Source organism: Panthera uncia, chromosome C2 (assembly GCF_023721935.1).
Source record: "Panthera uncia isolate 11264 chromosome C2, Puncia_PCG_1.0, whole genome shotgun sequence".
NCBI classification, from domain to species: Eukaryota; Metazoa; Chordata; class Mammalia; order Carnivora; family Felidae; genus Panthera; species Panthera uncia.
The window spans coordinates 13,958,497-13,985,194 of NC_064810.1; the positions used below are offsets into that span (position 1 = coordinate 13,958,497).

General features: G+C 36.4%; 1 protein-coding gene across 1 annotated transcript; it reads left to right on the top strand.

The window, feature by feature from the left end:
• The first annotated feature begins 5,992 nt into the window (after positions 1 to 5,992).
• On the top strand, positions 5,993 to 6,184 carry LOC125921509 (keratin-associated protein 19-4-like). The gene has a single exon (XM_049629150.1). The coding sequence runs from the start codon at positions 5,993 to 5,995 to the stop codon at positions 6,182 to 6,184; it is 192 nt and encodes a 63-aa protein (XP_049485107.1).
• Positions 6,185 to 26,698: the final 20,514 nt, after the last annotated feature.

Here is a 26,698-nt window from a genome sequence, read left to right on the forward strand (position 1 = left end):
TTTTTTTAATATTCATTTGGACTCTGTATGGAGAACAGATCAGATGAGGGCCCTTGCTTGGGGCAATGTGACCATTGGGGAAGCTATTATATTAATCCAGGAGAAAGTGATAGAGGATTAAATTAAATAATAACAAATAATATGAGTACTTATGAGTAATATTCAGGAAAAAAACACTTATGTGGTTCATTTGGTGATCAATTAAGTGCATAATGTTGATGGTCAGAGGTGCAGAAATATTCAGACCATATGAAAGAGGATTCCAAGATCACGTCTTGGCCATGCGGCTTGAGTAACTGGTAATCTGGAAAAACAGTTTTTTGAGGGAGAAATGAGCTTCCTACTAGACATGGAATCACAATGTAGTTCAAATGGGAGATATGCAATAAACAACAAGATTGATGGAGTTGAAGTTTAGAGGAACCCTTTGCAACTCATCAGTATAAGCATCGCAATTAAAAACATTTGACAAAATTCCATGGGAAAAGTGTATACATAGAATATGATGGAAAAGGGGCATTTAAAGTTAGTGAAGGAATACCATATTGGGAGAGGAAACTAATTGAAAATTTGTCACTGGAAACAAGGACGGAAAACCTGACAAAAAGAACCAATGGGTGGGGAGGGTAGCAATGCCAAATGCCAAGGAAAGTTTAAAAAACAAAACAATGAAGTAAGAAACCGAAGTTTCATCTCATTTGACTATCTGGAAATCACTAATGACTTGGCGACTATGCCCTGGCCACCATGGAGAAGAGATCACGGGTTTGGGGAAAGTCAGTAACTAAGACAATTGAATGCAAAAAAAAAAAAAAAAAAAAAAAAAAAAAAAAAAAAAAAAAAAAAAAAGCAATCTGAGCTTATACAATTACAAGGCTACTGGAAACTATCAACCAGATTAGACCATTTTAATTGGAACACCAGCATGGCCTTTGAAGAGGCGATAATCACTTTTGATCTTGGAAACATTTGGTTTTTGGTACACAAACTCATTAAAAAATAACCATTAGTTAATAAAAGCCCTTTGAGAAGATTATGAACTCTCTTGTAAGTAAGAAAAGAAAAATTTGAATTTTTAGACTTTAAATTATTCTGTCATATAGGAAGGAGACCATCTGCCCCTTGTTCACGACACCAGCTACTGAGGGTGTAAGAACGTTCTAGGAAGCTAGAGACATCCTGAGGAAAATCATCTTCAGCACCAAACCAAATCCCTAACCCCTGACGCAATGAGGATGAGCTACCACGGCAGCTACTATGGTAGCCTGGGCTGTGGCTGTGGCTGGGGATGGGGCAGCTTCCGCAGACTGGGCCGTGGCTGTGGCTAAGGGAGGAGAAAGATATGTCTGCTGCCGCCCATCGTGTTTTGGAGGCTATGGCTCCACTGGCTTCCGCTAAAAGCCTGCAGATCCTCAGTCTCTTTCTGTCCCTATGCTGCTGCCCCTATGCTTCAGTGATGTGATCACTTTTCTTAAGGTAGAGAAAACACCTATCTATCATCTATTGGCTACATGCTCCAAAAGGAATTAGTCGTTCCTATCTCTAGAAGAATCTGGAATCTTTCCATTGAATCATGATTTCACCCATTATTATTTAGTTACTAGTATCTGTTGTGATCTTGCGTAACTTGTACTTAATTTTTTTTTTTTTAATACACGTATTTAACTGGCGTAGGGGATGCGGCTTTCTCAATTCATTTCAGTATATTTCTAATGAGTTAATGAGATTTCAATCAGAATGCTACTCTTCTTTCTTCTGAATAGGTGTTTTGACTCAACGGTGTTTTGACTCAGTAAATAATTTGATTCAAGAAAGGTTCACTGCATGTCCCGATGTGCTGGGTAGTGTTCGAGGTCTTGAGGATGTGGGAGAACAAGATGAACAAAACCTTGATATGCTTTCATATATCTTACCTTTCATTTGTTTTCAGTGGTTTTTGAATGTAATTTCATTTTTATAAAGTCATCCTAGAAGCTATTATTTTTATGACTTAAAAAATAACAAATTGCAAACTTCATTTCAATATACATGGTTTGTATTCTGCGGTTTATTATGGGACCATAAATCTATGGTGATTAAAGAAAATATTTTTAAAGAAAACATTGAGCTGATACAAAATAAAATGTATAATAATATGTAAGCAACAAAAAATACTGCAAGTAATAGAAAAGCCCTGTACTCAACACTGAATTTTCAAATTTCTAATGCTTTTTATTTATTATAACCAGGTCAATTTTATATCCCAAAATAAATATATAAAAATAAAATACATACATATATGTATACATACATACATATATATGAAAGTATACTTTGCTTCTTTGAGTAATTAATTTACTTAATTGACTTTTCTGTTTCCTGCCTGTAGAATGAGGGTCTTGTTTTTTAAAAGACACTGTTTGTCTCCAAGTAAGCATAAAGGCTACCTGAATTAAAAATACCTGGAGTGCATTATCAATTTAGTTTCCTGGGGTATATACTCTGAGATAATTAGTTTTTAATAGGTTTGTTATAGGCCCCCAAACTTTTCGTTACTCAAAACTTTCCCTGGAAAATCACTGCTAGATGGTACTCAACGTCTCAACTATGTTAAAGCAAAATGCTTGATGTCCATTTCTATCTGTGCTCTCTTTCCAGCCAACAATGTTTGTTGTGGTAGCTTTTGGATGCTTTGCACTCTTCAGACCACATCATCTAGAAATCGGTACAATAATTCTATGCACTTGGAAGATCTGATCTGGGCGAGAGCTGACATGACAATTACATCAAAAGATGAAATAATAAACTGAAATTACACCATGTTCCTCTGGATAGTTCATGTTGTGTTTATTTCAAACAACTTCTTGCGAATGATGGGAATGGTACTGTTTGGTTTATATCTTATTTTTTATTGTTTAGCTGCGTTTTCCTACATTATGGTCATTTGATAACCTTCTTAGAGGCATCGGCCTGGTTTTTAATTTTAACATACACACCCTTGCTGGGGAAACGGTTCCAGGAAATTTGCAAATCATTTAGTCTTAAAATTTTTAGTTTATAGGACTGAAAATAAAACTGACAAAAAAATTCATCATTTATCAAGCAGATTTCCTGTTACAGCGAGTTATTATTTTTTCAAGTACAAAGATAAGGAAATTACCTTGAAGAAAATAAATAAGCCCCTCTCTAAAACTTTAGATGCTGAAGAATGTAAGCTGTGTTTTTTTTTCTTTTATTTTAATTACAGACATACCTTGGAGATATTGTGGTTTGGTTCCAGACCACTGCGAAAAGCAAATGTGGCAACCAAGTAAGTCAAAGGAGTTTTTTGGTTTCCCATATAAGTGTTATGTTTACATAATACTGTAGTCTATTAAGTGTGCAATTGTATCATGTCTTAAAAAATACATACCTTAATTAAAAAATACTTTATTGCTCGAAAATGCCAACCATCATCTGAGCTTTCCGTGGATCATAATCGCTGATCACAGATGACCATAACAAATATAATAATGATGAAAAGAATTTGAAATGCTCAAGAATTCTCAAATGTGACAGGGAGACACGAGGCGAATAATTTCTGTTGGAAAAATGGCTCTGATAAATTGCTGGACGCAGGGTTACCACAATCCTTCAATTTGTAAAAAATGCAGTTATCTGTGTAAGTTCAATAGAGTGAAGCACAATAAAATGAACTATGCCCATACCGGTTCAGTGTGTAAAACTGTTGTGAAATAAAATAGTCCCTTTTCCATTGAGAAAATTAAGATGGGTCTAAAATGAGTCATCCCATGCTTATTTGCTGGAATGGAGAACTGAGATCAGGCTTGTTAGTGCCCATCAGTGTTAGTGGCTGTGAATTGGTGGTAAGAACAAATAGTATCTCTCTCATTGTACCGACTTTGAGGTCAGGTTCTGTCTGTTCCCCTTGCATTGATACATTGCCCAATACAGACAGATGCTCAACGAATATTGGTCAGAAGAAAACACATCAATTTAATAGAATTTTTTGATCCAAAGAGGTTATCGATTAGGACTGACTGGGACCTCCAATGACAGAATTGAAGTGCCAGCTGAAATTGGGCAAGGCATTGGCAATTCATTTCCAAATCCTCTTTAGAAACAAAATTGTATTTTAACTATTATATTTTGATTCTTAAAAGTTCATCTTTGATACGTTTCTTCCAGATGAACTGAAGTAGGAGTAAAGTGATAGGAGTCACGCTAACGTCTCATGTATTTGCTTATATATAACTTCGTGAAAATCTCCTAGCCTTTCAAAAATAGTCACAAAATTGCCTAACTCTACTTCTGAATGCAAAGTACACATAAAATGAAGAAAGCAACATTTTCCAGCAAAAGTTCAGAGTTGTCAATAGGACCAGAGGAAGATACGTATGTGAAAGTTCAAATTGCTAATTGCATGTAAATAAATCATTTTACAAGAGTCTTTTTGCTGTAGCTTATTCAGAAAAAATATATAACTATTAAAAAAAAAAGCAAACCAACAAAAAATCCAAATGTACTGAGTATAACTTTCAAATGAAATTGTGTTTCCTTTAACAATGCAAATCCTGATCTTTCGATTTCCTGGTAGGTCAAAGAGATTAACTTTTTATCATACATGTATTTCACCTTAAGTTAATCCTATGTCTAAAAGTTCCTGCGGGAAATAATATAATTGGTGTCTTTTTAGGACTTTTCACATTAGAGGTTCAAAGGTTGAAGTTGCTTGAGGACTTGCTCACAGATATCTTAGATATATGAAGCTTTCTGATACTGACACTTTAAGGAATACCCTTTAAGGAATAATGAATATTTATTTCATTTATGAAATAATTGGTGCATAATTTAAATTCACAGTTAGTGGTTTGAGTGTAAAAATGATTCCTGTTGACCCATCAGCAATGACAGTGTTGTTTTGTGTTATCTTTTTAGTGCTAATGATTAATATCCATTGAATAATTTAGCTGCTTGTCTTGTAGATGTTTTTATTATAAAATAAATCTTGGAACTGTGGTCCTATCTGGAGACAACTAACAGAGGGAATCTAACTATTCCTAAAGACATTGAATCTTCATTGATTTCTTTCTTTCTTTCTTTCTTTTTTTTTTTTTTTTGACTCAAATAAATCCAACATGTTCTACATAAGTAGCACACAGTGGTAAAGGGACAAAGCATTCCTGTTACATTTTCCTAAAGAATCAAAACAAGAGTCCTGAGTTGGGGAGAGTTTTTTGTTTTGTTTTGTTTTTTAATTTTTTTTCTTTGCTGATGATTTTGGAAATTCAGGATCGAGTGCAAAATGAAAAAATTGTGTTGAATTCTCACGTGACTCCAGCCAGTCAGGTGTAAAATGAATGGACATTCAAGCTAAATTCACTGACAGGTCTTTGGGAATTATTTGATGAGTGAATTGTGAAAAAAGATCCCACAACTCATTTTACAAAAAGGATAGAAAATTCATGACAGCCAAACTTTTAAGCAACTCAATTTTTGTGAGAAAAAAATAAATTGTTCAAGATCTTAATGGAATAGAGTGCTTAAGACCTTGATTAGAATAGAGTGAATAAATGGCATATTTGGGGATTTTGAATAAGGATCATCAATATTTTTTCAGTCTTACTGGAAAATTAGCTATAATTTCCCATGATATTGGCTTCAATCAGTAAAGAATGTGTCCATTATTTTGAACAGAAATGAGACGCTATGATGTCTGGCTAGAGGATTTTATGGATGACGGTCATATCTCATGCATGGTCTTTGAAGGTACCACAATCATTGTCAACATGGGGAGTATTTCATTGGAATCTGTGCAAACTGTCTTAACTTAGAAAACAAAGAAATTAATGAGTCTGTTTTTCATGCTACTCAGGCCATGGAATGAGGATTATGCAAGTTTGTTTTTATTGCCACACCTATTTTGGAGGTATAAGAGTCCCTGGGCAGATGGCAACATTCATACTTGGGAAACACACCCAATTACCAAACAGAAACCCCAGCTCCTGACACTATGAGATACTACTACAGCAATGACTATGGTGGCCTGGGCTATAGATGTGGAGGCCTGGGTTATGGCTATGGCCTAGGCTGTGGCTGTGGTTGTGGTGGCTTTAGAGGCCTAGGGTGTGGCTGGGGAGGCCACAGATATGGCTGGTGCCGCCCATCGTGCTATGGAGGATATGGATTCTCCAGCTTTTATTGAAAAGGAAAAGACTGGTGTTTTGGGACTTTAGAACCCTACAATCACCCTACTGCTAATTCTTTCACGTCTTTGTATTTCCATCGGATTCCAGATGCTGCTCTGGCCATCTGGCCACGTGTACAGTGAAGACGATCAAAACTCACACTGGAGTCCAGAAATTAATCAACAACAGTCTTCATTCCATGAATTGACTGGGAATTTTACAGATTGGGTTGCCTGTGGCAACTCTGTGTTCAATTTTCAATAAAGTTATTTTCTTTGGATGACAAACTGGGCATAATTTCTTCTACATGATCTCGTATTGATGTTTGCCAATTTTGAAGTTACCAAATGGACCGATTATTCTGCTTTAGGAATATTCTTTCAGGGATCACCTTTTCAGAGGACTTTGTACTATATTGTTGTTCAAAGCATAATCTCTTCTTTTGACCTCAGGTTTAAAAGTTCAGTTTTTCTCTGCTTTCTTTAGACATTTCTCCCTATTTTATAACATAAATCATCCTGTGGGGAAACAAATATATATTTTTTCATAGTGATGCTTGGAAGTTGGACATTTCTTTGCAGAGCCAACCAGAAAGCTTCTAATTACCAGACAAGGGAAGGATAGCAAGGGAAGTTGAAGTAATTTTGGATTCAGCAAGAAAGGAGAACACAGATTTGAAAAAGATTGTCCCAGACGGTTCATCATATGTGACTGTTTTTTTTTTTTTTCATTCCTTCTTTCTCATAAGCCATAATAGGAGAAGGAGAACAATGAGAGAGACTGTTGGTCTTTATTTCCCTAGAGATTTACATGTAGTTAGTTGAAGGGTTATTGAACTAAAGAAAAACCAAAGACTGAAGGGAAAACCTTTGCAAGAACTTTGAGGCTAAGCTGCTTTGCATCTTAACCTGGAATGAACAGGTTTCTAGGAATGAACAGGTGCCTAGCACATAACATGAGCTCAAAAAATATTTGTTACATAAATGGAACTAATTAGTGAGAAAAGAGGAAGGTAATTAAAATTTCTGCCCTACTGTGTGCCAGATATTTTGCAACATGTCATATATATATATATATATATATATAATCAATATATAATCACTTAATTTTCTCAATACTCCAAAACATAACAATTAAAGTGTGAAAAGCTTTTTAAATCTTCAAACAACTCTAAGGAGTATTTAGAATAGTTGGAAAATGTGGAATCTGGAGACAAAGAGGCTGGGATTGTATACCTTCCTCACTAATAACTGTATGACATAAAGCAAATTTCTTAACTTCATTGATCCACTTTTAATCAGGTACATCTGACAATAATTTTTACTTTCAAGAACTGTTGTAAGATAAGCCTACCCTCCGCTACATGCATAGACATGTAAACAAATAAGCATATATTATGGTGTACAAGACAGTAGGTGATTGTATTAATTTCCTAGGGCTGCTGTAATAAGGCACCACCAACTGGATGCTTAAAACAAGAGAAAGACGGGGTGCCTGGGTGGCTCGGATGGTTAAGCGTCCGACTTCGGCTCAGGTCATGATCCCACGGTCTGTGAGTTCGAGCCCCGAGTCGGGCTCTGTGCTGACCGCTCAGAGCCTGGAGCCTATTTTGGATTTTGTATTTCCCTCTCTCTCTGCCCCTCCCCTGCTCATGCTCTGTCTCTCTCTCTGTCTCAAAAATTAATAAACATTAAAAAAAAAAGAGAAAGGGAAATTTATTTATTTATTTATTTACAAGTTTATTTATTTTAGGGTGAGAACGAGTGGGGCAGGGGGAGAAAAAGAGGGAGAGAGAGAGAATCCCAAGCAGGGTCCCCATTGCCAATGTGGACAGAGCCTGATGTGGGGCTCAAACCCGTGAACCGGGAAATCATGAGCCGAGCAGAAATCAAGAGTCGGAAGCTTAAGTGACTGCCACCTAGGCACCCCAAAAAGAGAAGTTTATTATCTCACAGTTCTGGAGCCTAGAAGTCCAAACTCAAGGTGTCAGCAAGGTTATACACCTGAAAACTGTAAGAGAATCCTCCCTTGCCTCTTTCTTGCTTCTGGTGGTAGGCAGGTAATCTGGTATTCCTTGGCTTGCTGCTCCAGGAGGAGCAGAACTCCAATCTCTGCAGTCATTGTCACACTGTATGTCCCTTCAGTGTCACTACGTCCTGTTGGCTCTATGAGTGTCTGGCTCTGTGTCCAAAATTTCCCTTTTAAATGGACACCAGTCATGTTGAATAATCAACATGATTAATAATCAACCCACCCTACAGATGTCGTGTTGACCTCATGTCAGCTTGATTACATTTAAAAGACCCTATTTATTTATTTATAAGGTTACTTCTTTATTTTGAGAGAGAAAGAGCAAGCAGGGGAGGGGCAGAGAGAGACGGAAAGAGAGAGAATCCCAGGCAGGCTCCATGTTCAGCACCCAGTCTGATGTGGGGCTTGAACTCATGAATTGTAAGATTATGACCTGAGCCAAAATCAAGAGTTGGATGCTTAACTGGCGGAGCCACCCAGGTGCCCTAAAAGACTTGATTTCCGACTAAAGCCACATGACTCACATCCATTGGGTGGGAAGGTTAGGTGCTCAGTATATCTTTTGTGAGGGCACAGTTCAACCCAAAGCATCAATCAATATTTCGTGCTTCATATTACTTTATTTCAATGATATAAACTAACAGATGATTCAACATTAGAGTTTTGACTGCAGTCTTAAAATCCTTTCGACAATTATAAGCTTCTCTTTCTGTAACTGAGAGGTTTGAGAAGAGAAGACAATGATTTGGATTTTGAATGGAATGTGCTTCAATTGACAATTAGAAGGTCATTTATAACTGCCCATTAGGGAGCTTGCGGTTTTAATTTATATCCTCTCATAAATATGTACAGCCAAACAGCCTCATAAACAAACATGGAGACATTAGCCCAAGGCAGCTCATAATTGATTTCAGAGAACTGGTTTGTGATTTTTTTTTACTATCTACTCAAATTAACTATGCAAATCAAGATCTTTCTCTGTTTTCATTGCCAAAGAGAGTTCAGCTTTTCAAGATTATGTTCACTTTCCTCTATATCTTTCTGCTCTTGGACAAAAGCCTACTTTAGGCTCTTTTCAAATGTCTATTCTTAGAAATAACAAACTAAATATTGTGTCCCATCAACATTATACTTTCCTATTTCTGGAAGAATTTCTCAGCTTATTCTTTGATTTTTCCACAGGAAGTAAATGGGTAAAGCCATGTCTGGGGCCTTTGAGCAACATTTTTTACTGCTCTCTTACACATGAATACCACTCACAAGATTTGTGAAATTGAAAAATTGGAAAAAATAAATTACAATGCTTTGTTTTGGTTGTAACATTCTATGATCCTCTAGAAGCATTCAGGTAATTAAAAATATAAGTTAGTCTTTTCAGGGTTTGGGATGAAGGAGGGGGAAGGGTAAGCTTTCTAGCACAAGAGATTTGTTTCCATATACCTGAGTAACTCTACTGTTTCAACAAATTCTTGCTGGGTATGTGTTTGGTTAGTTGAAGAAACTGCAGAACCAGTCTGCCCTACAGCTTGATTAAAACAATCTCTTACATCCGCTTCCCATGTAGAAGGCCATTAGTGCCCTTAATTGATAATATTTCCAACAATTTTGTCAGTCTTGAATTTAAAGGCACTCTCTCCACAGATTTATCATTTTTTTTTGCATTAAGCTCTTAGGTTTTGTTAATGTTAATGAAAATAGATCTTAAGAACTTTAGGGAAGAACAAAACTTTCTCATTCTTTTATTATTTGCTCGAGAAAGCTAGAGGCAAGGGGAGAAGCAATTTTGCAAATGTTTCCATTATTAAGGACGTTTGATTTTGTCTAATAAATGTTAGCATATTTATTGATTTGCAGATACTCTATTTTGCAAACTTATTTTTAAATCATTTGAACTTTTTTTTTTTTACTCAAGACCGGTGTTGTCATGTATTTATTCACTTGTTTTTTTACATTTGGAAAAATTTGAGATGATATAAAAATTACGCTTTAAAAACTACTGAATGACCATAAAAGGATATTAAGAGATTGATACATTTTCACAACTTTTATTAAAATGGATCATGGTTTTTCATCATTTTCCTGAGTAAATTTTATGCTATTAGTTTAATAATAATAGGAAAGAGATGTGGATACCATATGGGATTTAAGAAATACATTAGCAAGGTAATATAATTAATGGTTAGAAAGCATTATTTTATAAGAGAACGACTTAATGTTATGAAACCTGTTTTTGAGATTTAAATGTAGAAAGGAGTACTTTGAAGATGTAAATATCATTTCATCGTAGCCACAATTTTGCCTTGAAGAATGAAAGCTAAACAGAAAGAAAATGAATGGAGGGCTTTACACGCAAGTTCAGATCTTCTCTCAAATATGAAAAGAATGGTTTTATCAACTCGTCTGTGCAATTTTTATCTAGAAGGAGAATGTGGCAAGTCTTCAAATTTTCTTAATCCCACTCTTAAAGGGATCTGAACGTCACTACATAGGTAGTTATAATGCAGACCGCCCTGCAAACCCAGTGAGATCCTTAGTTCCCGACGTGGTGAGCTGCAACAGAAATCACTAAAGAAGGCTGGGCTGTGAGTGTGGATGTGGATGAGGCGGTTTCCATGGACCGGTCTGTAGATGTGGCTCTGGGTATGGTGCTATCACCCATTTAGTAGCTGGTTCTCTGGCTTCTGCCGAATTACTGTCTTGATAAACTGGTAACTGGGTAGAAGATGTGGACTTGAAAAAAGTAGATTGCGGACTTCTAAGTCACCATTAGCCTAATAGAGCCAAATATTCAACAGCTGCATCTCTGAAACAAATTATTCTCTAGTTGTGCTAACATCACGTCTTCAGACATCATTTACTTGTTCTTCAAAGCTGAGAAGAAAATAGATTCGCACTTCATCATCGGGGTTTGGTGTTAAAGAGCCTTGGGTTTGAGTTTGGGTTCCGCTTCTCCTTACCTCTTGTGGTCTTGAACAAGTTAATCTCTGTATGCTTTCATTTCGCCTCTGCAAGTTGTGTTTAGTGCCCATCTCATGGGATTTTGACAGTGAAATGGAGTTGACTCCTCATCATAGAGGTGGGATGTTTCAATGATTGATTCATTTATTTTAAATAACATCGTGGTTTACATGACTTAGCAACGAATTGTAAGTTTCATTTCTTTCTTTTTTTTTAAATCTTTTTTAAACATTCATTCATTTTTGAGAGACAGAGAGGCAGAGCGTGAGCAGGGGAGGGGCAGAGAGAGAGGGAGACAGAATCGGAAGCAGGCTCCAGGTTCTGAGCTGTCAGAACAGAGCCCGACGGTGGGGCTCAAACCCACGAACGGTGAGATCATGACCTGAGCCGGAGTTGGAAGCTCAACCAACTGAGCCACCCAGGTGCCCCAATTTCATTTCTTTAATAAGAATGACCCCCTTGGGGCACCTGGGTGGCTCAGTCGGTTAAGCCTCCGACTTCGGCTCAGGTCATGATCTCCTGGTCCATGAGTTCGAGCCTCGGGTCGGCTCTGTGCTGACAGCTCAGAGCCTGGAGCCTGTTTCAGATTCTGTGTCTCCCTCTCTTTCTTTCTGACCCTCCCCCGTTCATGCTCTGTCTCTATCTGTCTCAAAAATAAATAAACGTTAAAAAAAAATTAAAAAAAAAGAATGACCCCATATATATATATGTATATATATATATATACACATATACATATATATACACACATATATGTATATATATATATATACACACATATATGTATATATATATATATATATACACACATATATACGTATATATATGTGTGTGTATATATATATATATACACACACACACACATATATATATATATATATATATATAAAAGAAAGCAAACATGGATTTTTCTTCCATTTACTTATTTCAGCAAATTATTTTCATTTGCTATTCCTGACAAATTAAGCTACTAGGAACAATTATTATGATCTCTTGGGCTGTAGCTATGGATATGCTAGCCTAGAGACATGGGTCATTCCTCTGCTGGCTACAGGTACAGCTCTGGGTGGCTGTGGATATGACAGCTATTGCCAGCCTTGTATGATGGAATTGATAGATTAAAAGTTTCTATTGAAGGACTGCCATATAATAAATGTGCTATTGCAAGGAAGTATCAGGAATTTCAGTATTAGCGTCTGAGAATCAGTTAAACAGCTCAACAAACCATACACAAGATACAGATGGTTTGAAAGCATTGATGTGAATTTTGTAAAGACTATTTATATTTAAAGAAATATGTTGGTGTCCTGTGAGTCCTCATCCTGAGGAGAAGTAGAATATTCTGCCTTACTTGAATGAGTAGTGTTCTAATAAGACCACTCATAATGAATGATATTATTTTTCTTTAGTTATGTGCACAATGGACTATAGGATCTGATTCAGATCTGTGGAGTCTAATGGGTGAGAAGGAGTGTCTAGCTGGCTACTTTAATAATGAGACTAAAGGCGAAGAGGCTACTTTGGCATCAGGGAGTCATACGGAAAATCATCAGAAAAAGAATGTACGTGTAATTTACAAAATTGAAGTGAGAGCTCATTGATAGAACCGGCATGAAGTCATTTTTTCTGCAGCCACAAGTACCACTTGGCATACAAAATTAGACTCTAAAGTCACATTAATAGTGGCTTTATAAATACATACTGATTTATATACTTCTGAATAATTTTTCCCTTTGAGGTGCTAAATAGATATGTAGCTAGTGATTTTAGCCTCTTCTGTAATCATAATTTTGGGACATCTTTGGAATTGCTTTCAGAGTTGAAGCTATGTTTCTCCAGTAAGGGTAAATTTGGTGTTTGACAATATTTAAAAGTAATTTAGATGCACGAATGTTCATAACAACATTATTTTGTGGTGGCCCCAAGCTGGAACAACCAAATAGCCTTCAAATATTTATTTATTAAAAAAAAAAAAAACTGTGCACATACATACAATGGAATTCTACTCACAATGAAAAAGAAAGACCTATTGATACATTCAATTAATTGCAGAAATCTCAAAGACATAATTCTAAGGGAAGCCAATCTTAAGGATTATGTGGTATATGATTCCGCTTATTTGATATTCTTCAAAACTGAACTCTATAGTGATAATAAACAGATCAGCAGTTGACAAGGATTATGGACAGGAGGTTAGTATCACTAGAAAGTGATAGCATAAGGTGGTTTGGGGAAGAGTGCCATTGCTCTGCATCATGATCATTTCAATTAATACAGAAAAAAAAGTTGACAGAATTCAACATATATTAGAAAAAGACTTTGGGTCACCTGGGTGGCTCAGTCAGTTAAGTGTCCGACTTTGGCTCAGGTCATGATCTTGCAATTTGTGAGTTCAAGCCCCATGTCGGGCTCTGTACTGACAGCTCAGAGCCTGGAGCCGGCTTCAGATTCTGTGCCTCTCTCTCTCTCTCTTTGCCACTCTTCCACTTGTTCTCTCTCTCTCTCTCTCTCTCTCTCTCACAGAAATAATAAATGAATAAAATTTAAAAAAGACATTTAGCAAATTAGGAATAGTAGAACACAACTTCATCCTGATCAAGGTATCTGTGACAAACCTGGTTAAAATCATACTCGATTGTGAAGGACTGAATATTTTCTTCTTAAGATGAAAAACAAGAAAATATGTCTATTCTGAGTATTCATATTTAACATCAAACAGGAAGGCCTATCAGTAAAATAAGGCAAACAAGAGAAATAAAAGGCATGTATGTTAGAAAAAGAGTAATAAAATTATCCCTTGTTCACAGATTATATGATTATATATGCAGAAAATCCTAAAGTATCTGCTGAAAACTTTCCAGAATTAATAAGTGAGTTTAGCAAGATTACAGATTATAGTGTGTAAAGAAAAGCAGATCTCTGAGGAGGTCAAAGCATAAAGTTATACTATAAATAAATTAGACATATCATATTTCCCCAGATCTTTTTCTCAGTTGTGCAGCAGCCCAATTGCAGGGATACTAACACACAAAGAAGTAGAATAATGAAAATGAAAACTAATGTATTCTTATAAACTACCTAGGGATAAGAAATAAAGAAGAATCTTTGGGATGTGTCTGGAGCTTATGTTACAGTGAACTTATGAAAATAGGTCTCATCTTCTCCTAACCGTCCAAACTTTGAAGGTGAGGTGAGGACAAAGAGTAGGGCACATCGCTACTTGTCATTGCTCCCAATAGAGAAGAGTCTTGGGCCTGAATGGTCCAATGCCAGTAAAATACCACAAGAGCAGGATATTATGTCTAAATGTGACAGTTGAGAATAGCCCCAGATGCTCCAAGAACCTCAGAGTAACACAGGAGTTGGTCCAAAAGCTCCTGGCCCTTGAGAAAAACAAACAAACAAACAAACAAACAAACAAATTTAATTCCGAAATCCTATTAGCAACGAGTTGCCATGTCAATTACTCTGGTGGCCTTCGCTATAACCTTGATGATTTTGGAAGCCTGAGATGTGGCTGTGGCAATCGTTCTGGCTATATTGACTATGATAAATTCAGCTAAGACCTGCTCTGGTCCCTTCTTCTGGAGAAGATATAGCTCCTTTGGCTTCCACTGAAAAATCTGTCAATTACTAAAACAGTAGAAACTTTCTCTCATTGTAAATGGTGAACTTTTTTTTCTTTCCTTCCGGTCCTCAAAGTCAAGCCTATTGTTAACCTCATTACCTGCAAAGATGGCTAACGTCACACACCATTACAGAAGGCGCTTTGAAGAAAGCAGGGCAAGGAAGACTCATTCCTCTCAGAAGAATATCATCAAAGACACTGGAGTTTTTTTCAGAATGGCTGCATTTTGGAACTGCTGCTACTTCATTCATTCACAGACAGCTCTGTGTCTGTTTTCCCATAAAGTGTCTTCATTGACATAACAAACTTGGTTTCATTTTGATTTATGTTAAAGAATTTCATACACACACCAGTGTATTTTTTTTGCAAAGCCTAAATAATAATTTTCTGAAACATATATATATATGTATATATATATATATATACATATATATATATGCCAATATTTGTCCATTGACACAATTATTTTATAATAATTTTTCTTTTAAAATTATGCTCACAGACAGGTTTAAAATTAGCACTTGTATCTGATCTGGCTCAGAATGATTCCAAGTACATGCAAGAGAATCAACAAAATCTGATGTTCCTAATATCTTCCGAAATGTTGACCTCTCAACCCACAAATATAAAATTTCACTTATCACTTCCCTATCTATAATAGAATTAGTGACCATTAATAATACTCATTGCTAAATGGGAGAGGGCTCTTCTCTCGTAAATATAATCTCCTTGCCTTAACGACACGTCTAAGTGGAAGGTATTTGCTCTCTGTTCTGTGGGCTTGTGTGGTATTTGTCTTCGTGGGTGTTTGCTTGTTGACTGAATCCTGTCTAGGATCCTGTCTCTGCCGCATCAGTGGGTAGAGATTTCTTGGAGAGAGCCAAAGCATAAGAGACTCTTAAAAACCAAGAACAAACTGAGGGTTGATGGGGGGTGGGAGGGAGGGGAGGTTGGGTGATGGGTATTGAGGAGGGCACCTGTTGGGATGCGCACTGGGTGTTGTATGGAAACCAATTTGGCAATAAATTTCATATATTGAAAAAAAAAGAAACCTTTTCTTATTCATACATTTGGATTTAGACAATCAATCCTCTTTTCACCTCAAACACCCTGGTGTTTGCCTCTCCTCATACTCTTTTTCCTCTGTGCCCTGGTCCCTGCCTTCAATCTTCAACTGTTCTGTTTTCTACTTCCCATTTTTAGGGGTTTATATTACTATATTCATTTTTTAAAAACAACTCTTGTCCCTTCTTTCAACTATAAACTATGGATCTCATCGAATTTCTACTGTACATCTCCCTTGTTCTTATTTCTAGTTTTACTGGGATAGTATTATCAATTGTCCAGTATTCCAATCACAGCTTTGCTACACCCTTAAATCCCTCACCTCACTTTACTGGTGGTATCAGACTTTTAAAATTCCAATCCTTGCTTAACTCTGCTTTTTCCATGCTTACTCACATACAGGGGTATTTGTCTAGAGAAGTCTAGCCTTGTTGAATTGTTTTATATTACATTTATAATTTTAAGTCTCAATTAGGCATTCAGCCATGCCCAGAAATTCTCCATTTTCCTACTAAATTCACTTTTCCAATGACTAAAATAATGATTACAGTCTTTATCATTTTTTAAATGCCTGACACTATCTGCTTTACTCTTCATCCAACTTGTGACTTGTTTCAAATTTCACTGAAAAAGTAAGAACAATAGAGAATTAAACATCTACCAATCATCATTTTATTTATTTTCTGTTGCTGCTGTAATGGATTATCATAAACCTCGTGGTTCAGAGCAACTCAAATCCAGGCACAAAATGGCTCAGATGACTCTCTGTTTAGTCTTACAGCACCAGAACAAATTTGTTGGCAGGCTGCATTTGTTTCTGGAAGTTCTGGGGTTGAATTTGCCTCCAGGCTCCATCTAGTTGTTAGCAGAATTCAGTTCCTATGGTTGCAGGACTGATGTCCCACTTCCCTTTTCAGCCTCTAGATGGCACTGGTATTCCGTGGCTCATAGACCCTGTCCCTCCATCTTGAAAGCCAGCAATGGCAGGTCAAATTCTTACAGGTCTAATATTAGACCTCCATTTCTGCATCTCTCTGTTGCTCTCTTCTTTTTTTTTTTTTTAATTTTGTTTGTTAATGTTTATATTTTTTTTGAAGGAGAGAGACAAAGCATGAACAGGGGAGGAGCAGAGAGAGAGGGAGACACAGAATGCAAAGCAGGATCCAGGCTGAGCTGTCAGCACAGAGCCCAATGCGGGGCTCAAACCCACGAACTGCAAGATCATGATCTGTGCCAAAGTTGGAGGCTTAACCGACTGAGCCACCCAGGCTCCCCTCTGCTGCTCTCTTCTGACATATCTAATTTATCTGCCTTTCTTTCTGATTTTAAAATGCCCATGTGATTACATTGGGCTCACTTGGATGATTTAGGAATAATCTCCCTATTCTAAGGTCAGCTGATTAATAACTATTGCATCTGAAACTCCCCTCAGTGGTACATAGATCCATCTGTGATTAAGTAACCAGGAGACAGAAAACTTGATGGAATGTCTTTAGAATTCTGCCTAACACAATCATTCCTCAGCAAACATACAATGTACCTTCTGAATATTACAGTGCGTGAATGATCCTTGTTCTGTCTAAAAGCCATTCTTCCACTTGTGTACTCGAAGCCACCCCCTCTTCCCCAGTCAGGTCTCTTATTTTTCAAGTGCCCATCAGCAGCATTTACACTGAATTTACTAATTACTCCTATTGAAAAATTCTCTTCATTGATCTGATCACCACAATGCCACTTTCTTCCCATGATACTGACCACCCCATCTCAGACTCCTTTGCTGGATTCCCGGTCTCTTTCCTACCTTTACATGCCAGGGCTGAACTCTTATCTACCTACACTCTTTCCAATTATTCCATGCAGTCTTATGCTGTAGACACCATCCCTCAAGCTTCACATTGCCCGTCCTACTGCCTATTCAATATTTTAAACAAATATTTCTGTGTCCACATCAGATGTCTTGATCTTGATCTTTTTATATCCTGCCTCCAACCAGGCTTCCCCTCAAATATAACACCAAAGGCATTCAACAAATTCCTTCAGCCCCATACCAAGATGGTATTCTTTATTCCTCCTTTTCTTATGCCTACCATCTCTGCCCTATCCACCAGCATACCCCTATAGAGCCGACCACCATCTCTTGTGTTAATTACTGCAATAAATTTAGATTCCAAGCTTCCATTCTTGAGCTTTTGCAATTCACAAACCATATAGCAGCAAGTTGTCAGATCACCCCCTTCACTTAAACATCTTCCATACATTTCCATTACACCTATAATTCCATTAAAAATCATCAAGGTCCAGAAGGCTCTGTATAATCTAATACATTAGATTATATGTAATCTGCCTAACTTTCTGACTTTCTCTCCCACCATTATATCCTTCCATTAACTATAATCTAGCCACATTAACTTTCTCTCCATATCATCATACTAAAATAATTCCCATTTTAAAACATTTACAAGTACATTTCCTTCTATTCAGTTTGTTCTTTGACTTAGACATGTACATGTGTCTCCTTCATTCTTATATTCAAATATCATCTCCTCAAAGAGACTTTTTCTTGATTTTCTTATATCATGGTATTTCCCCCTATTCTGCCACTCTGTATGTAATTATTTTCTCTTATTTCCTTCATCTACATTTTAGCTAATAGATATATCCAATAGATTTATTTACTATCTTCTTCCTGGAATGTAATCTTAATAAAGATGGGTTTTTTTTTTCTTTTCAAATTTTTATTTAAATACTAGTTAGTTAACATACAATGCAGTATTGGTTTCAGGAGTAGAATTCAGTGATTCATGACTTACATACAACACCCACCGCTCATAATCATAAGTGCCCTCCTTACTACCCATAACCCATTTAGCCCACCATCCACCCACGTCCATTCATCAACCCTCAGTTTGTTCTCTCCCTTCTAGTCTCTTATGGTTTGTTTTCCTGTCTTCTCTTTCCCCCATCTCTTATATGTTCATCTGTTTGGTTTCTTAAATTCCACATATGAGTGAAATCTTATGGTATTAATCTTTCTCTGACTGACTTATTGAGCTTAGCATAATACACTCTAGCTCCATCCATATTGTTGCGAAAGGCAGGATTTTATTCTTTTCCATTCATCATTTGGTGGGCATTTGGGCCATCTCCATAGTTTGGCTATTGTTGATAATGCTGCTATAAACAATAAGGTGCATGTAATCCTCTGAATCTGTACTTGTATCCTTTGTGTAAATCATGAAGATATGAATTTTGCTTCAAGCTTTACCTCTAAACATAGAAAATTGAGAGATCTAAGTAAACAGTTGGTGAACAACCGAATCCCAAATTGGGATCACTATTATGTCCCTAAATTATTACTTCTCAACCCTTGCTATTCTCTAGAATCCTTTGGGGATCCTTTAAAAATATTGATGCTTAGGGGCGCCTGGGTGGCTCAGTCAGTTAAGCGTCCGACTTCGGCTCAGGTCATGATCTCGCAGTCCATGAGTTTGAGCCCCGCATTGGGCTCTGTGCTGACAGCTCAGAGCCTGGAGCCTGTTTCAGATTCTGTGTCTCCCTCTCTCTCTGCCCCTCCCCAATTCACGCTCTGTCTCTCTCTGTCTCAAAATAAACGTTAAAAAAATTTTTTTTTAAATATTGATACTTAAAAGTTATTCCAATTAAATAAGAATTTTTAATGTGGAATTGGCCACTCCCTTCCATGAAAGACTATAAAGAAGACCCGTGTAGGCGGTGGCATTATGAGATTCTATAAATCTACTGTGGTAGATTTGGTATGGTCCTGGTTCTTTCTCTGCTCCTAACTACAGATTGATAGACATGGTGGCTATAGCTGTGGCTTCCACTGTCCTTCTTTTTATGGAACATATTTGTGTTCTCTATTGTACGGAAAAACTTGTTTTATTAAGAAGTTCAGTGGTGACAGATGCTAGCTACACTTGTGGTGAGCATAGTGTAATGTATAAATTATTGAATTATTGAATCACAACAGTGTACATCTGGAACTAATGTGACATTCTTTGTCAACTACACTTAAATAAAGTAAAAAATACAAATGTAAGTATAAATAATGTGAATTCAAAATAAGGAAGCTCGTATTTTCTATATTATTAGTACAATCTATTCTACTGAGTTCTTCAATCTTGTTAATGTTATTTTCACTTTGGATTTCTTTAATTTCAGTACTTTATTGGAGCCCACCTCTGGCCACAAAAGGTAAAAACCCACCCAAACCACTTCCCTTGGGATTAGCTTTAATGTTAAGGACTGATTTCCCTTATTATTGTGGCTCATTAACATGGCACTAACTTCCTTATTTATGGTAATAATCCTGGTCATGTTTCCGATAAACTAATTTTATTGCTGTTGCAAATTTGGTTTCTCGTCCATGCATTAAGATGAACATGTTTTACGTAAGTTTTGCGATGTCTAAGCAATATATTTTCATACAGAATGACTATTTTTCCTCTGGGATTATTTTTCTTAGGAAGAATTCTTTAGAAATTATTTTCATAATAATTTAGCTAAGATACTTTCTTGAAAGAGAGCTTTTAAGACTCTTCAGTGCTTCTTATACCCTTGATAGATATGCTAATTTTAGGTATGGGGCTTGGCTAACTGCCTTAAAACTTGAATCTAGTTATTTTTCCCTGACTTGCATTCCTGTAGCTTAAGTCATAATTTCTTCTCCTTTTCCAGATAAATTACACAGGACTGCAAACTCTGGCACTACCTCATGGCAAACATGATGATAGAATTTGTTATTTTGGCTACTTTGGCTAACAAGGATTTTTCATTGTTCCTATTGCCCTCACTGTTTTGCAATATCTTTGGAAATTCCTTGGGAATAACTGCCAAATACATTGCAACTGTGTATCACTAATGAAAATTCATATATATGTTGCTTTTTTCCTTCAGTTCTAATTTTTGAGAATCCATTTTATTTAGTTAAATTTTTACTCGATCTTTCAGAAAAAAATACTATTCTCATCACAGAGATAAGAAAACAAATAGGTTAAGTACTTTATCAAGGTCAAATAGCAAGGATACAGCAGTAGCAAGAGTTTGAAAGAATCTGGGACTGAGGAATGTCAACCATGAAAAGCTTTAAATGTAATAAACTAATAAAATTTAAACATAGCTTGAAGTCATAAAGCAGCTACATATTTTTTGTGCATTTTCTTAGGGAATTAATAAAAAGAATAATTTGGTAATGCTAGCTATTCTTCTTAAGGATGAATCAGGATAGTCAGGTTGATAGTGTCCTTTGAAATCAAAAGGCACACCTTCACCATCAAAACTTTTATCAACATTGTGGTAACTTCCTTATTCCATCAAGAGGATATCTGTTTCCAATAATATTAATTTATTCATCAACGTGGATTTTCCATTTGGGCTTTGCCAATATTTTTACAAAGAACAATATATTTTATTTTGATTTATATTTACTAATGATTGCTTATGAAAGACTTAAATTAAACTTCCTAATGCAATATCATCCTCTCTTAGAATGATACAAGCTCACTGTAATTCAAATGCTTAAGAACTAATTAAGCATGGTTTTCTTCCCAAATGATATAGATATTGCCCTTTCATTTAACAGATATAAATTCTAGTACACCTTTTTTTCTGGGTGTTTCAATTTCACTCGGTGCCTTTAAGTACCTTCAAAGCTAGATAAGAAAGGAATCTTCCACGCTATATTTATTCCTTTGCTATAATTACTTTTGTGTGCTGAGAATGGAATAAAGTATGCATGGCATGTTGTTCTACACTTAGGGAGCTTTGATGCAAAGGTAAAAAACATAGATGGAAGTTATTATTGTCTTTGCACATGTGTAAAAATTGATATTTTAAGAGATTGAGAAGCTCAGTTTATATAATGTGTGATGGACAGAACCAGGGTTTGAACTAAAAGCCTGTATGGTTCCATATATTGGGCTCTTAACCAATGTGCTTTAACATCTTCAAGCTCATTCTGAGTAAATGGGAAAACGATTTCTGGCTTGGGAGGAGAGCTCTGGCTCTTTCTAAAGGAGGATAATGAGATCCAAAGACCAGTAAAATTAATATGATGCAAGAAGAGGGCACATTGCAAGTAGCAATCCAGTTAGATTATGTTAATCAGCCATGAGCTTTGAAGACGTCATAGTAATTACCTTTTATTGAAAGACTCTGGCTGTAAGAAATGTAGATGAAGCAGATAAGTAAATAAAATTATGCATCAGTAGCGTTAAAACTTCTAAAATCACAAGACAAAGATATAATTGGGATGTTTAGCATATTTGTGAAAAGAAATAAGAATGAGAAATATCTATGGAGTGAGCCACACCCAAATGAGGGAGTATAAAAGTCAGGGTTCACGTTGTGATATTCATTCTCTGGAAAGTCACTTTCAACATCCAACCAAATCCTCAAGCCTTGACACAATGACCTACTACTACGGCAACTACTATGGTGGCCTTGGCTATGGCCTTGGTGGTTTTGCTGGCCTGGGCTATGGTTATGGTCTTGGAGGTTATGGTGGTTGTGGCTGTGGCTACTTTCGTCCCACTTTCTATAGGAGATACTGGTCATCTGGATTTTACTAAAAATTTTGTCCGCTACATAAAATTCGTGGATATTCTCTCATTTTCATCAAATGGTTCTTTTGATTTTTTCACTATGATCTTTGACACATTTGAGATACTGTCATAGCCATTGAAGAAGACATCTAACAATAATTTCTGGATCAGCGGGGGGACCATTTTCTTGATTAAGAATTTCACTTCTCAAGATGGATGTCCTCATTCCTACTCCATTATTGACATGCAGCTTCCGTCTTTATACCTTCTGTGATATTTGTGGATATATCTCAAAATAAACTTAACTCATAAAATATAAAATCTTGTTGTACTTCTTTTAGTCTAAATTAAATTTTATTTATAACATTGACATCTGGCATACCTCACTGATACCATATCCCTAGAGTATTATTTCATTCTTAAAAATAATACTCAGAGAATTTTAGCCAGCAAATCCTTCATTTTCACACAGTGCTCCCTGTTTTTCTTTCCTATTGCCCATTTTTTTAGGGGGAGGGAGCTCTTGAGATTGCTTTATAAACATCAAAGTTAAAGAAATTGCTGCCCCAGATAAATTTAGATAAATCTTACTAGATAAACTTAGACTTTCTTAACTCTAATTGTTATTTTGATGAATATACAAAATTATGAGTTTAATATAATATGTATTCTGATCTTTCTATGAATTTGAACAATAAATGAAGTGCATTTATGGAGAAGAATCTGTCTTAGGACCTATGAGTTATTACTTAGTGGGCTTTGCAAAATGCAGTGGCCCGCTGCTTGTTGCTGTCTCCATTGTCACTCTTTATGAGCGTTTCCCTGGAAGCCAAAAGCAAGGGTACAGGTTGATTGACTCTGTCTTCCTGCTCCTTATTTTATAAAAAGGTAGGGAGTGTGAGAATTTTTGTCTGTGTTCATAACTTCTCGGTTATTTTAACAATGCTATATATAATACTTATCTTTTCAGACTTTATCCTTTACCTTTTTTCTTGCTTAAATAAATGGAAGTCAATTTCAAATTAATGTTTCCGTTGCTTTCCCAATGTAGATTCAGTAATTATGTGTGTTCTTCATTTAAATTTTGAAAAAGATTTTATGCAGATTTTCTCTTTGTCTCCTTCACTCAAGCATGAGACTCATTACTGACTTATAACTCATGTATTGACTTCCTCAGACTTCAAATCATTTTTTGATTTTATATGATATAATCGCTTATGTGATATAATTCTTAGTTAATTTAGTGAATTACATTGATCCTAATGGCCCTCAAGTGATTTTCACAGGTATTGGTAATGATGTGTTCAAGAACTACAGTGGATATCAGTAAAAACTGACAGATAGCAATAAATCTACATATAGAGATGTGTATCAACATATATTGATATACCATATGTCATATTATATAAATCAATATATCATATAAATAGTTTTATTGTTTGTTCTAGATAATGGTGATGTTAGAGACAACTTATGATTCTAAGCATTATATCCAAAATCAGCATTTTTCAACCCTTCATGTGTCAGATATTTACTGTGACCTAAAATGAATCCAGGGGCCTTATCCACTCAATAAGGAGGTATGAGATTCAACAATTCAACTAGAACTGATTATTTTTTTAGAGACCTCATATTTTAGAGATATGTAGTGAAAAATTTATAGATGCAATGATATGTTATCATGTACTGGCCTCACAATAATACAAGAGGGGACAAATGGGTGTAGGTATACATTAAGCACAATTTAAATTCTGTTGATATTGTTTAAAATAAGTAATGGGGGGTCCTTTTTTCCAAGATAGTGGACCAGCATGAAAGTTCCCAGCTTCTCTCCTCCCTGAAATGCAGCTAGATTAGCACCAAACCATTTGTACACCTAGGAAATGATCTGAGGATTAACACAGCAATCTGCGTAACTTAAGCCACAGAACTTGGCAGGTACATGGTGCAGAAAAGTGAATTGGGGGAGAGAGAAGCCGTGGAGGGTAGGAAGCTCTTTTTATCAGGAGGGGACACAGAAAGTCAGGGAGAGTGTGGTGAATCAGGAGAGTGCAGGAAAAGTACTTCCCCTGAAAGTAGTTAGAGAGAAACAGAAAAAGTGGAAACACTCACAAGGGACTGAACAAGAAATCTGTTCCCTTCAAAACCATTGACACGGAGAAAAGAGAGGGTTTCAATACCATTAGGGCTCTATAAACAGTGGAGTACAGAGTCAGAAATTCTGCAACTCAATACCTGGTGGTGCTCTGATGATGAAAAAGGGTGAATCTCCAGGAGCAGGCAGTGAGGTCTGAGGGGTTTATGGGGCACGATGGAAGAAGAAGTTCCCCTGCTTGTAGTGCATTGGTAGAGACCACATGGCTTCTCTACAGGCAAAGTCCCAGCAGACTGTGGAGAGTAGCCACGTTTGCTGGTATTGGAACAAAGACACCAGAATGCAGGGAAACCTGGTGCTGGCTGTGTGTTGTGATTTTCCATAATCTCTGAATCTTTGCTGCTGTGCAATCAGGCAAACGTTTTCTGGGACAAGCTGGCACTTGGCAATTGCTCACTGAGGACCTCCCAGAGGTTTGGAGTGGGTCCAAGCTTCAGGGTTCTCTCAAGTGAGGGGTTTGGAAACAGAGACCCATATGAGATAAAAATTTGTGGGGGAGATGCCGCCTGGCAGGCTGATGGCTTGGGCCCAGACATGGTAGAAGTGGGGAGTGGGCAGAAGCCTGAGACAAAAGAATGGTGCTTGATTGCCAGTCAATGACAGTGCAAAGTTCCTGTGCCAGAGACTAGGAAGCTGGGTGAAGCCACTTTCACCTTTCCTGCACACTGGCATACATGTGCCCACGTGCCACACCAATCCACCTCAGTAAACTAAGCAATGCCATCTAGTGGAGAATGGAGCTGTTACATGAAACCCTGCCCAACTGTACCCTCCAAGGACATGCCCTAGAGGACCACCATAAGTCTCTCCATTTGTTTAGTGTATGGACTACAAAGTGCTGCATAGTTTGAGTACTAGGGAGACTGGATGTAACTTCATTTGGGTTCATTCTGTTTACTGGCTCATCCATTTGCTATTGTTAATGTTTTGCTTTTGTTTATTTATTTTTGTCTTTTTATTCTCCTTTCTTTTCTTTTTATTGGATACAGAAAGAGAAAAATTTATTTTTATTTTCCTTTTATTTAAAAAAATCAAATTCTTTTTACTAAGGTTTTTACTTTTTTGTTAATTTTTCTTCTATTTCACTTTCTCATTTCATTTTAATCTATTATAGACATTCTTAAAATTTTTTAAACTTTTTCTTACTTTTCTTTTTTTCTTTTCTTTCCCCTTTCCTCTATTCTATAAAGCTTCTTTCAATAGCCAGACCAAAACACACCTAGGATCTAGCTTCCTTTACTTGATTTTTTGTGTTGTTTTTAATTTTTTAATTTTAATTTTTTATTTCATTAACTCTTTTTCTTCCTCCAAAATGACAAAACAAAGGGATTCACCTGAAAATAAAGAATGGAAAGAAATGACAGCCAAGGGCTTAATCAACACAGATATAAGAAGATATTTGACCTATAATTTAGAACCACAATAATAAGAATACTAACTGGAGTTGAAAAAAGCATAGAGTCCCTTACTGTGGAGATAAAAGAAGTAAAATCTAGTCAGGTTGCAATTAAAAATGCTATAACCAAGATGCAATTTTGAATGGATACCACGGCCCCAAGGATGGACAAAGCAGAACAGTGAATCAGCAATATAGAAGACAAAATTATGGAGAATAATAAAGCAGAAAAAAAAGAAGGAAACTAAGGCAAAAAGCAAGATACAAGAATTAGAGAACTCAGTGATTTATTAAAAAGGAATAACATCTGAATCATAAGAGTCCCCGAAAATGAAGGGAGGGAAAAGCCAGTAGAAGGTTTATGTGAGCAAATTATAGTGGAAAACTTTTCTAATTTGGGGAAAGACACGGACATCAAAATCCAGGAAGCACAGAGAAGTCCCATTAGCTTCAACAAAACCTGACCATCAACAAGGCATATCATAGTAGATTCACAAAATACACAGACAAGGAAAGACTTATGAAAGCAGCAAGGAAAAATAAGTCCTTAACCTACAAAGGAAGACATCAGGTTCACAGCAGACTTATCCACAGAAACTTGGTAGACCAGAATGGAGTGGCAGGACATATTCAACACGCTGAATCAGAATAATATACAGCCAAGAATTCTTTATTCAGCAAGCTGTCATTCAAGATAGAAAGAGAAATAATGAGTTTCCCAGACAAACAAAAACT

Coding starts and splice junctions, on each gene's coding strand:
- LOC125921509 (XM_049629150.1), top strand. CDS start 5,993: ATGAGATACTACTACAGCAATGACTATGGTGGCCTGGGCTATAGATGT.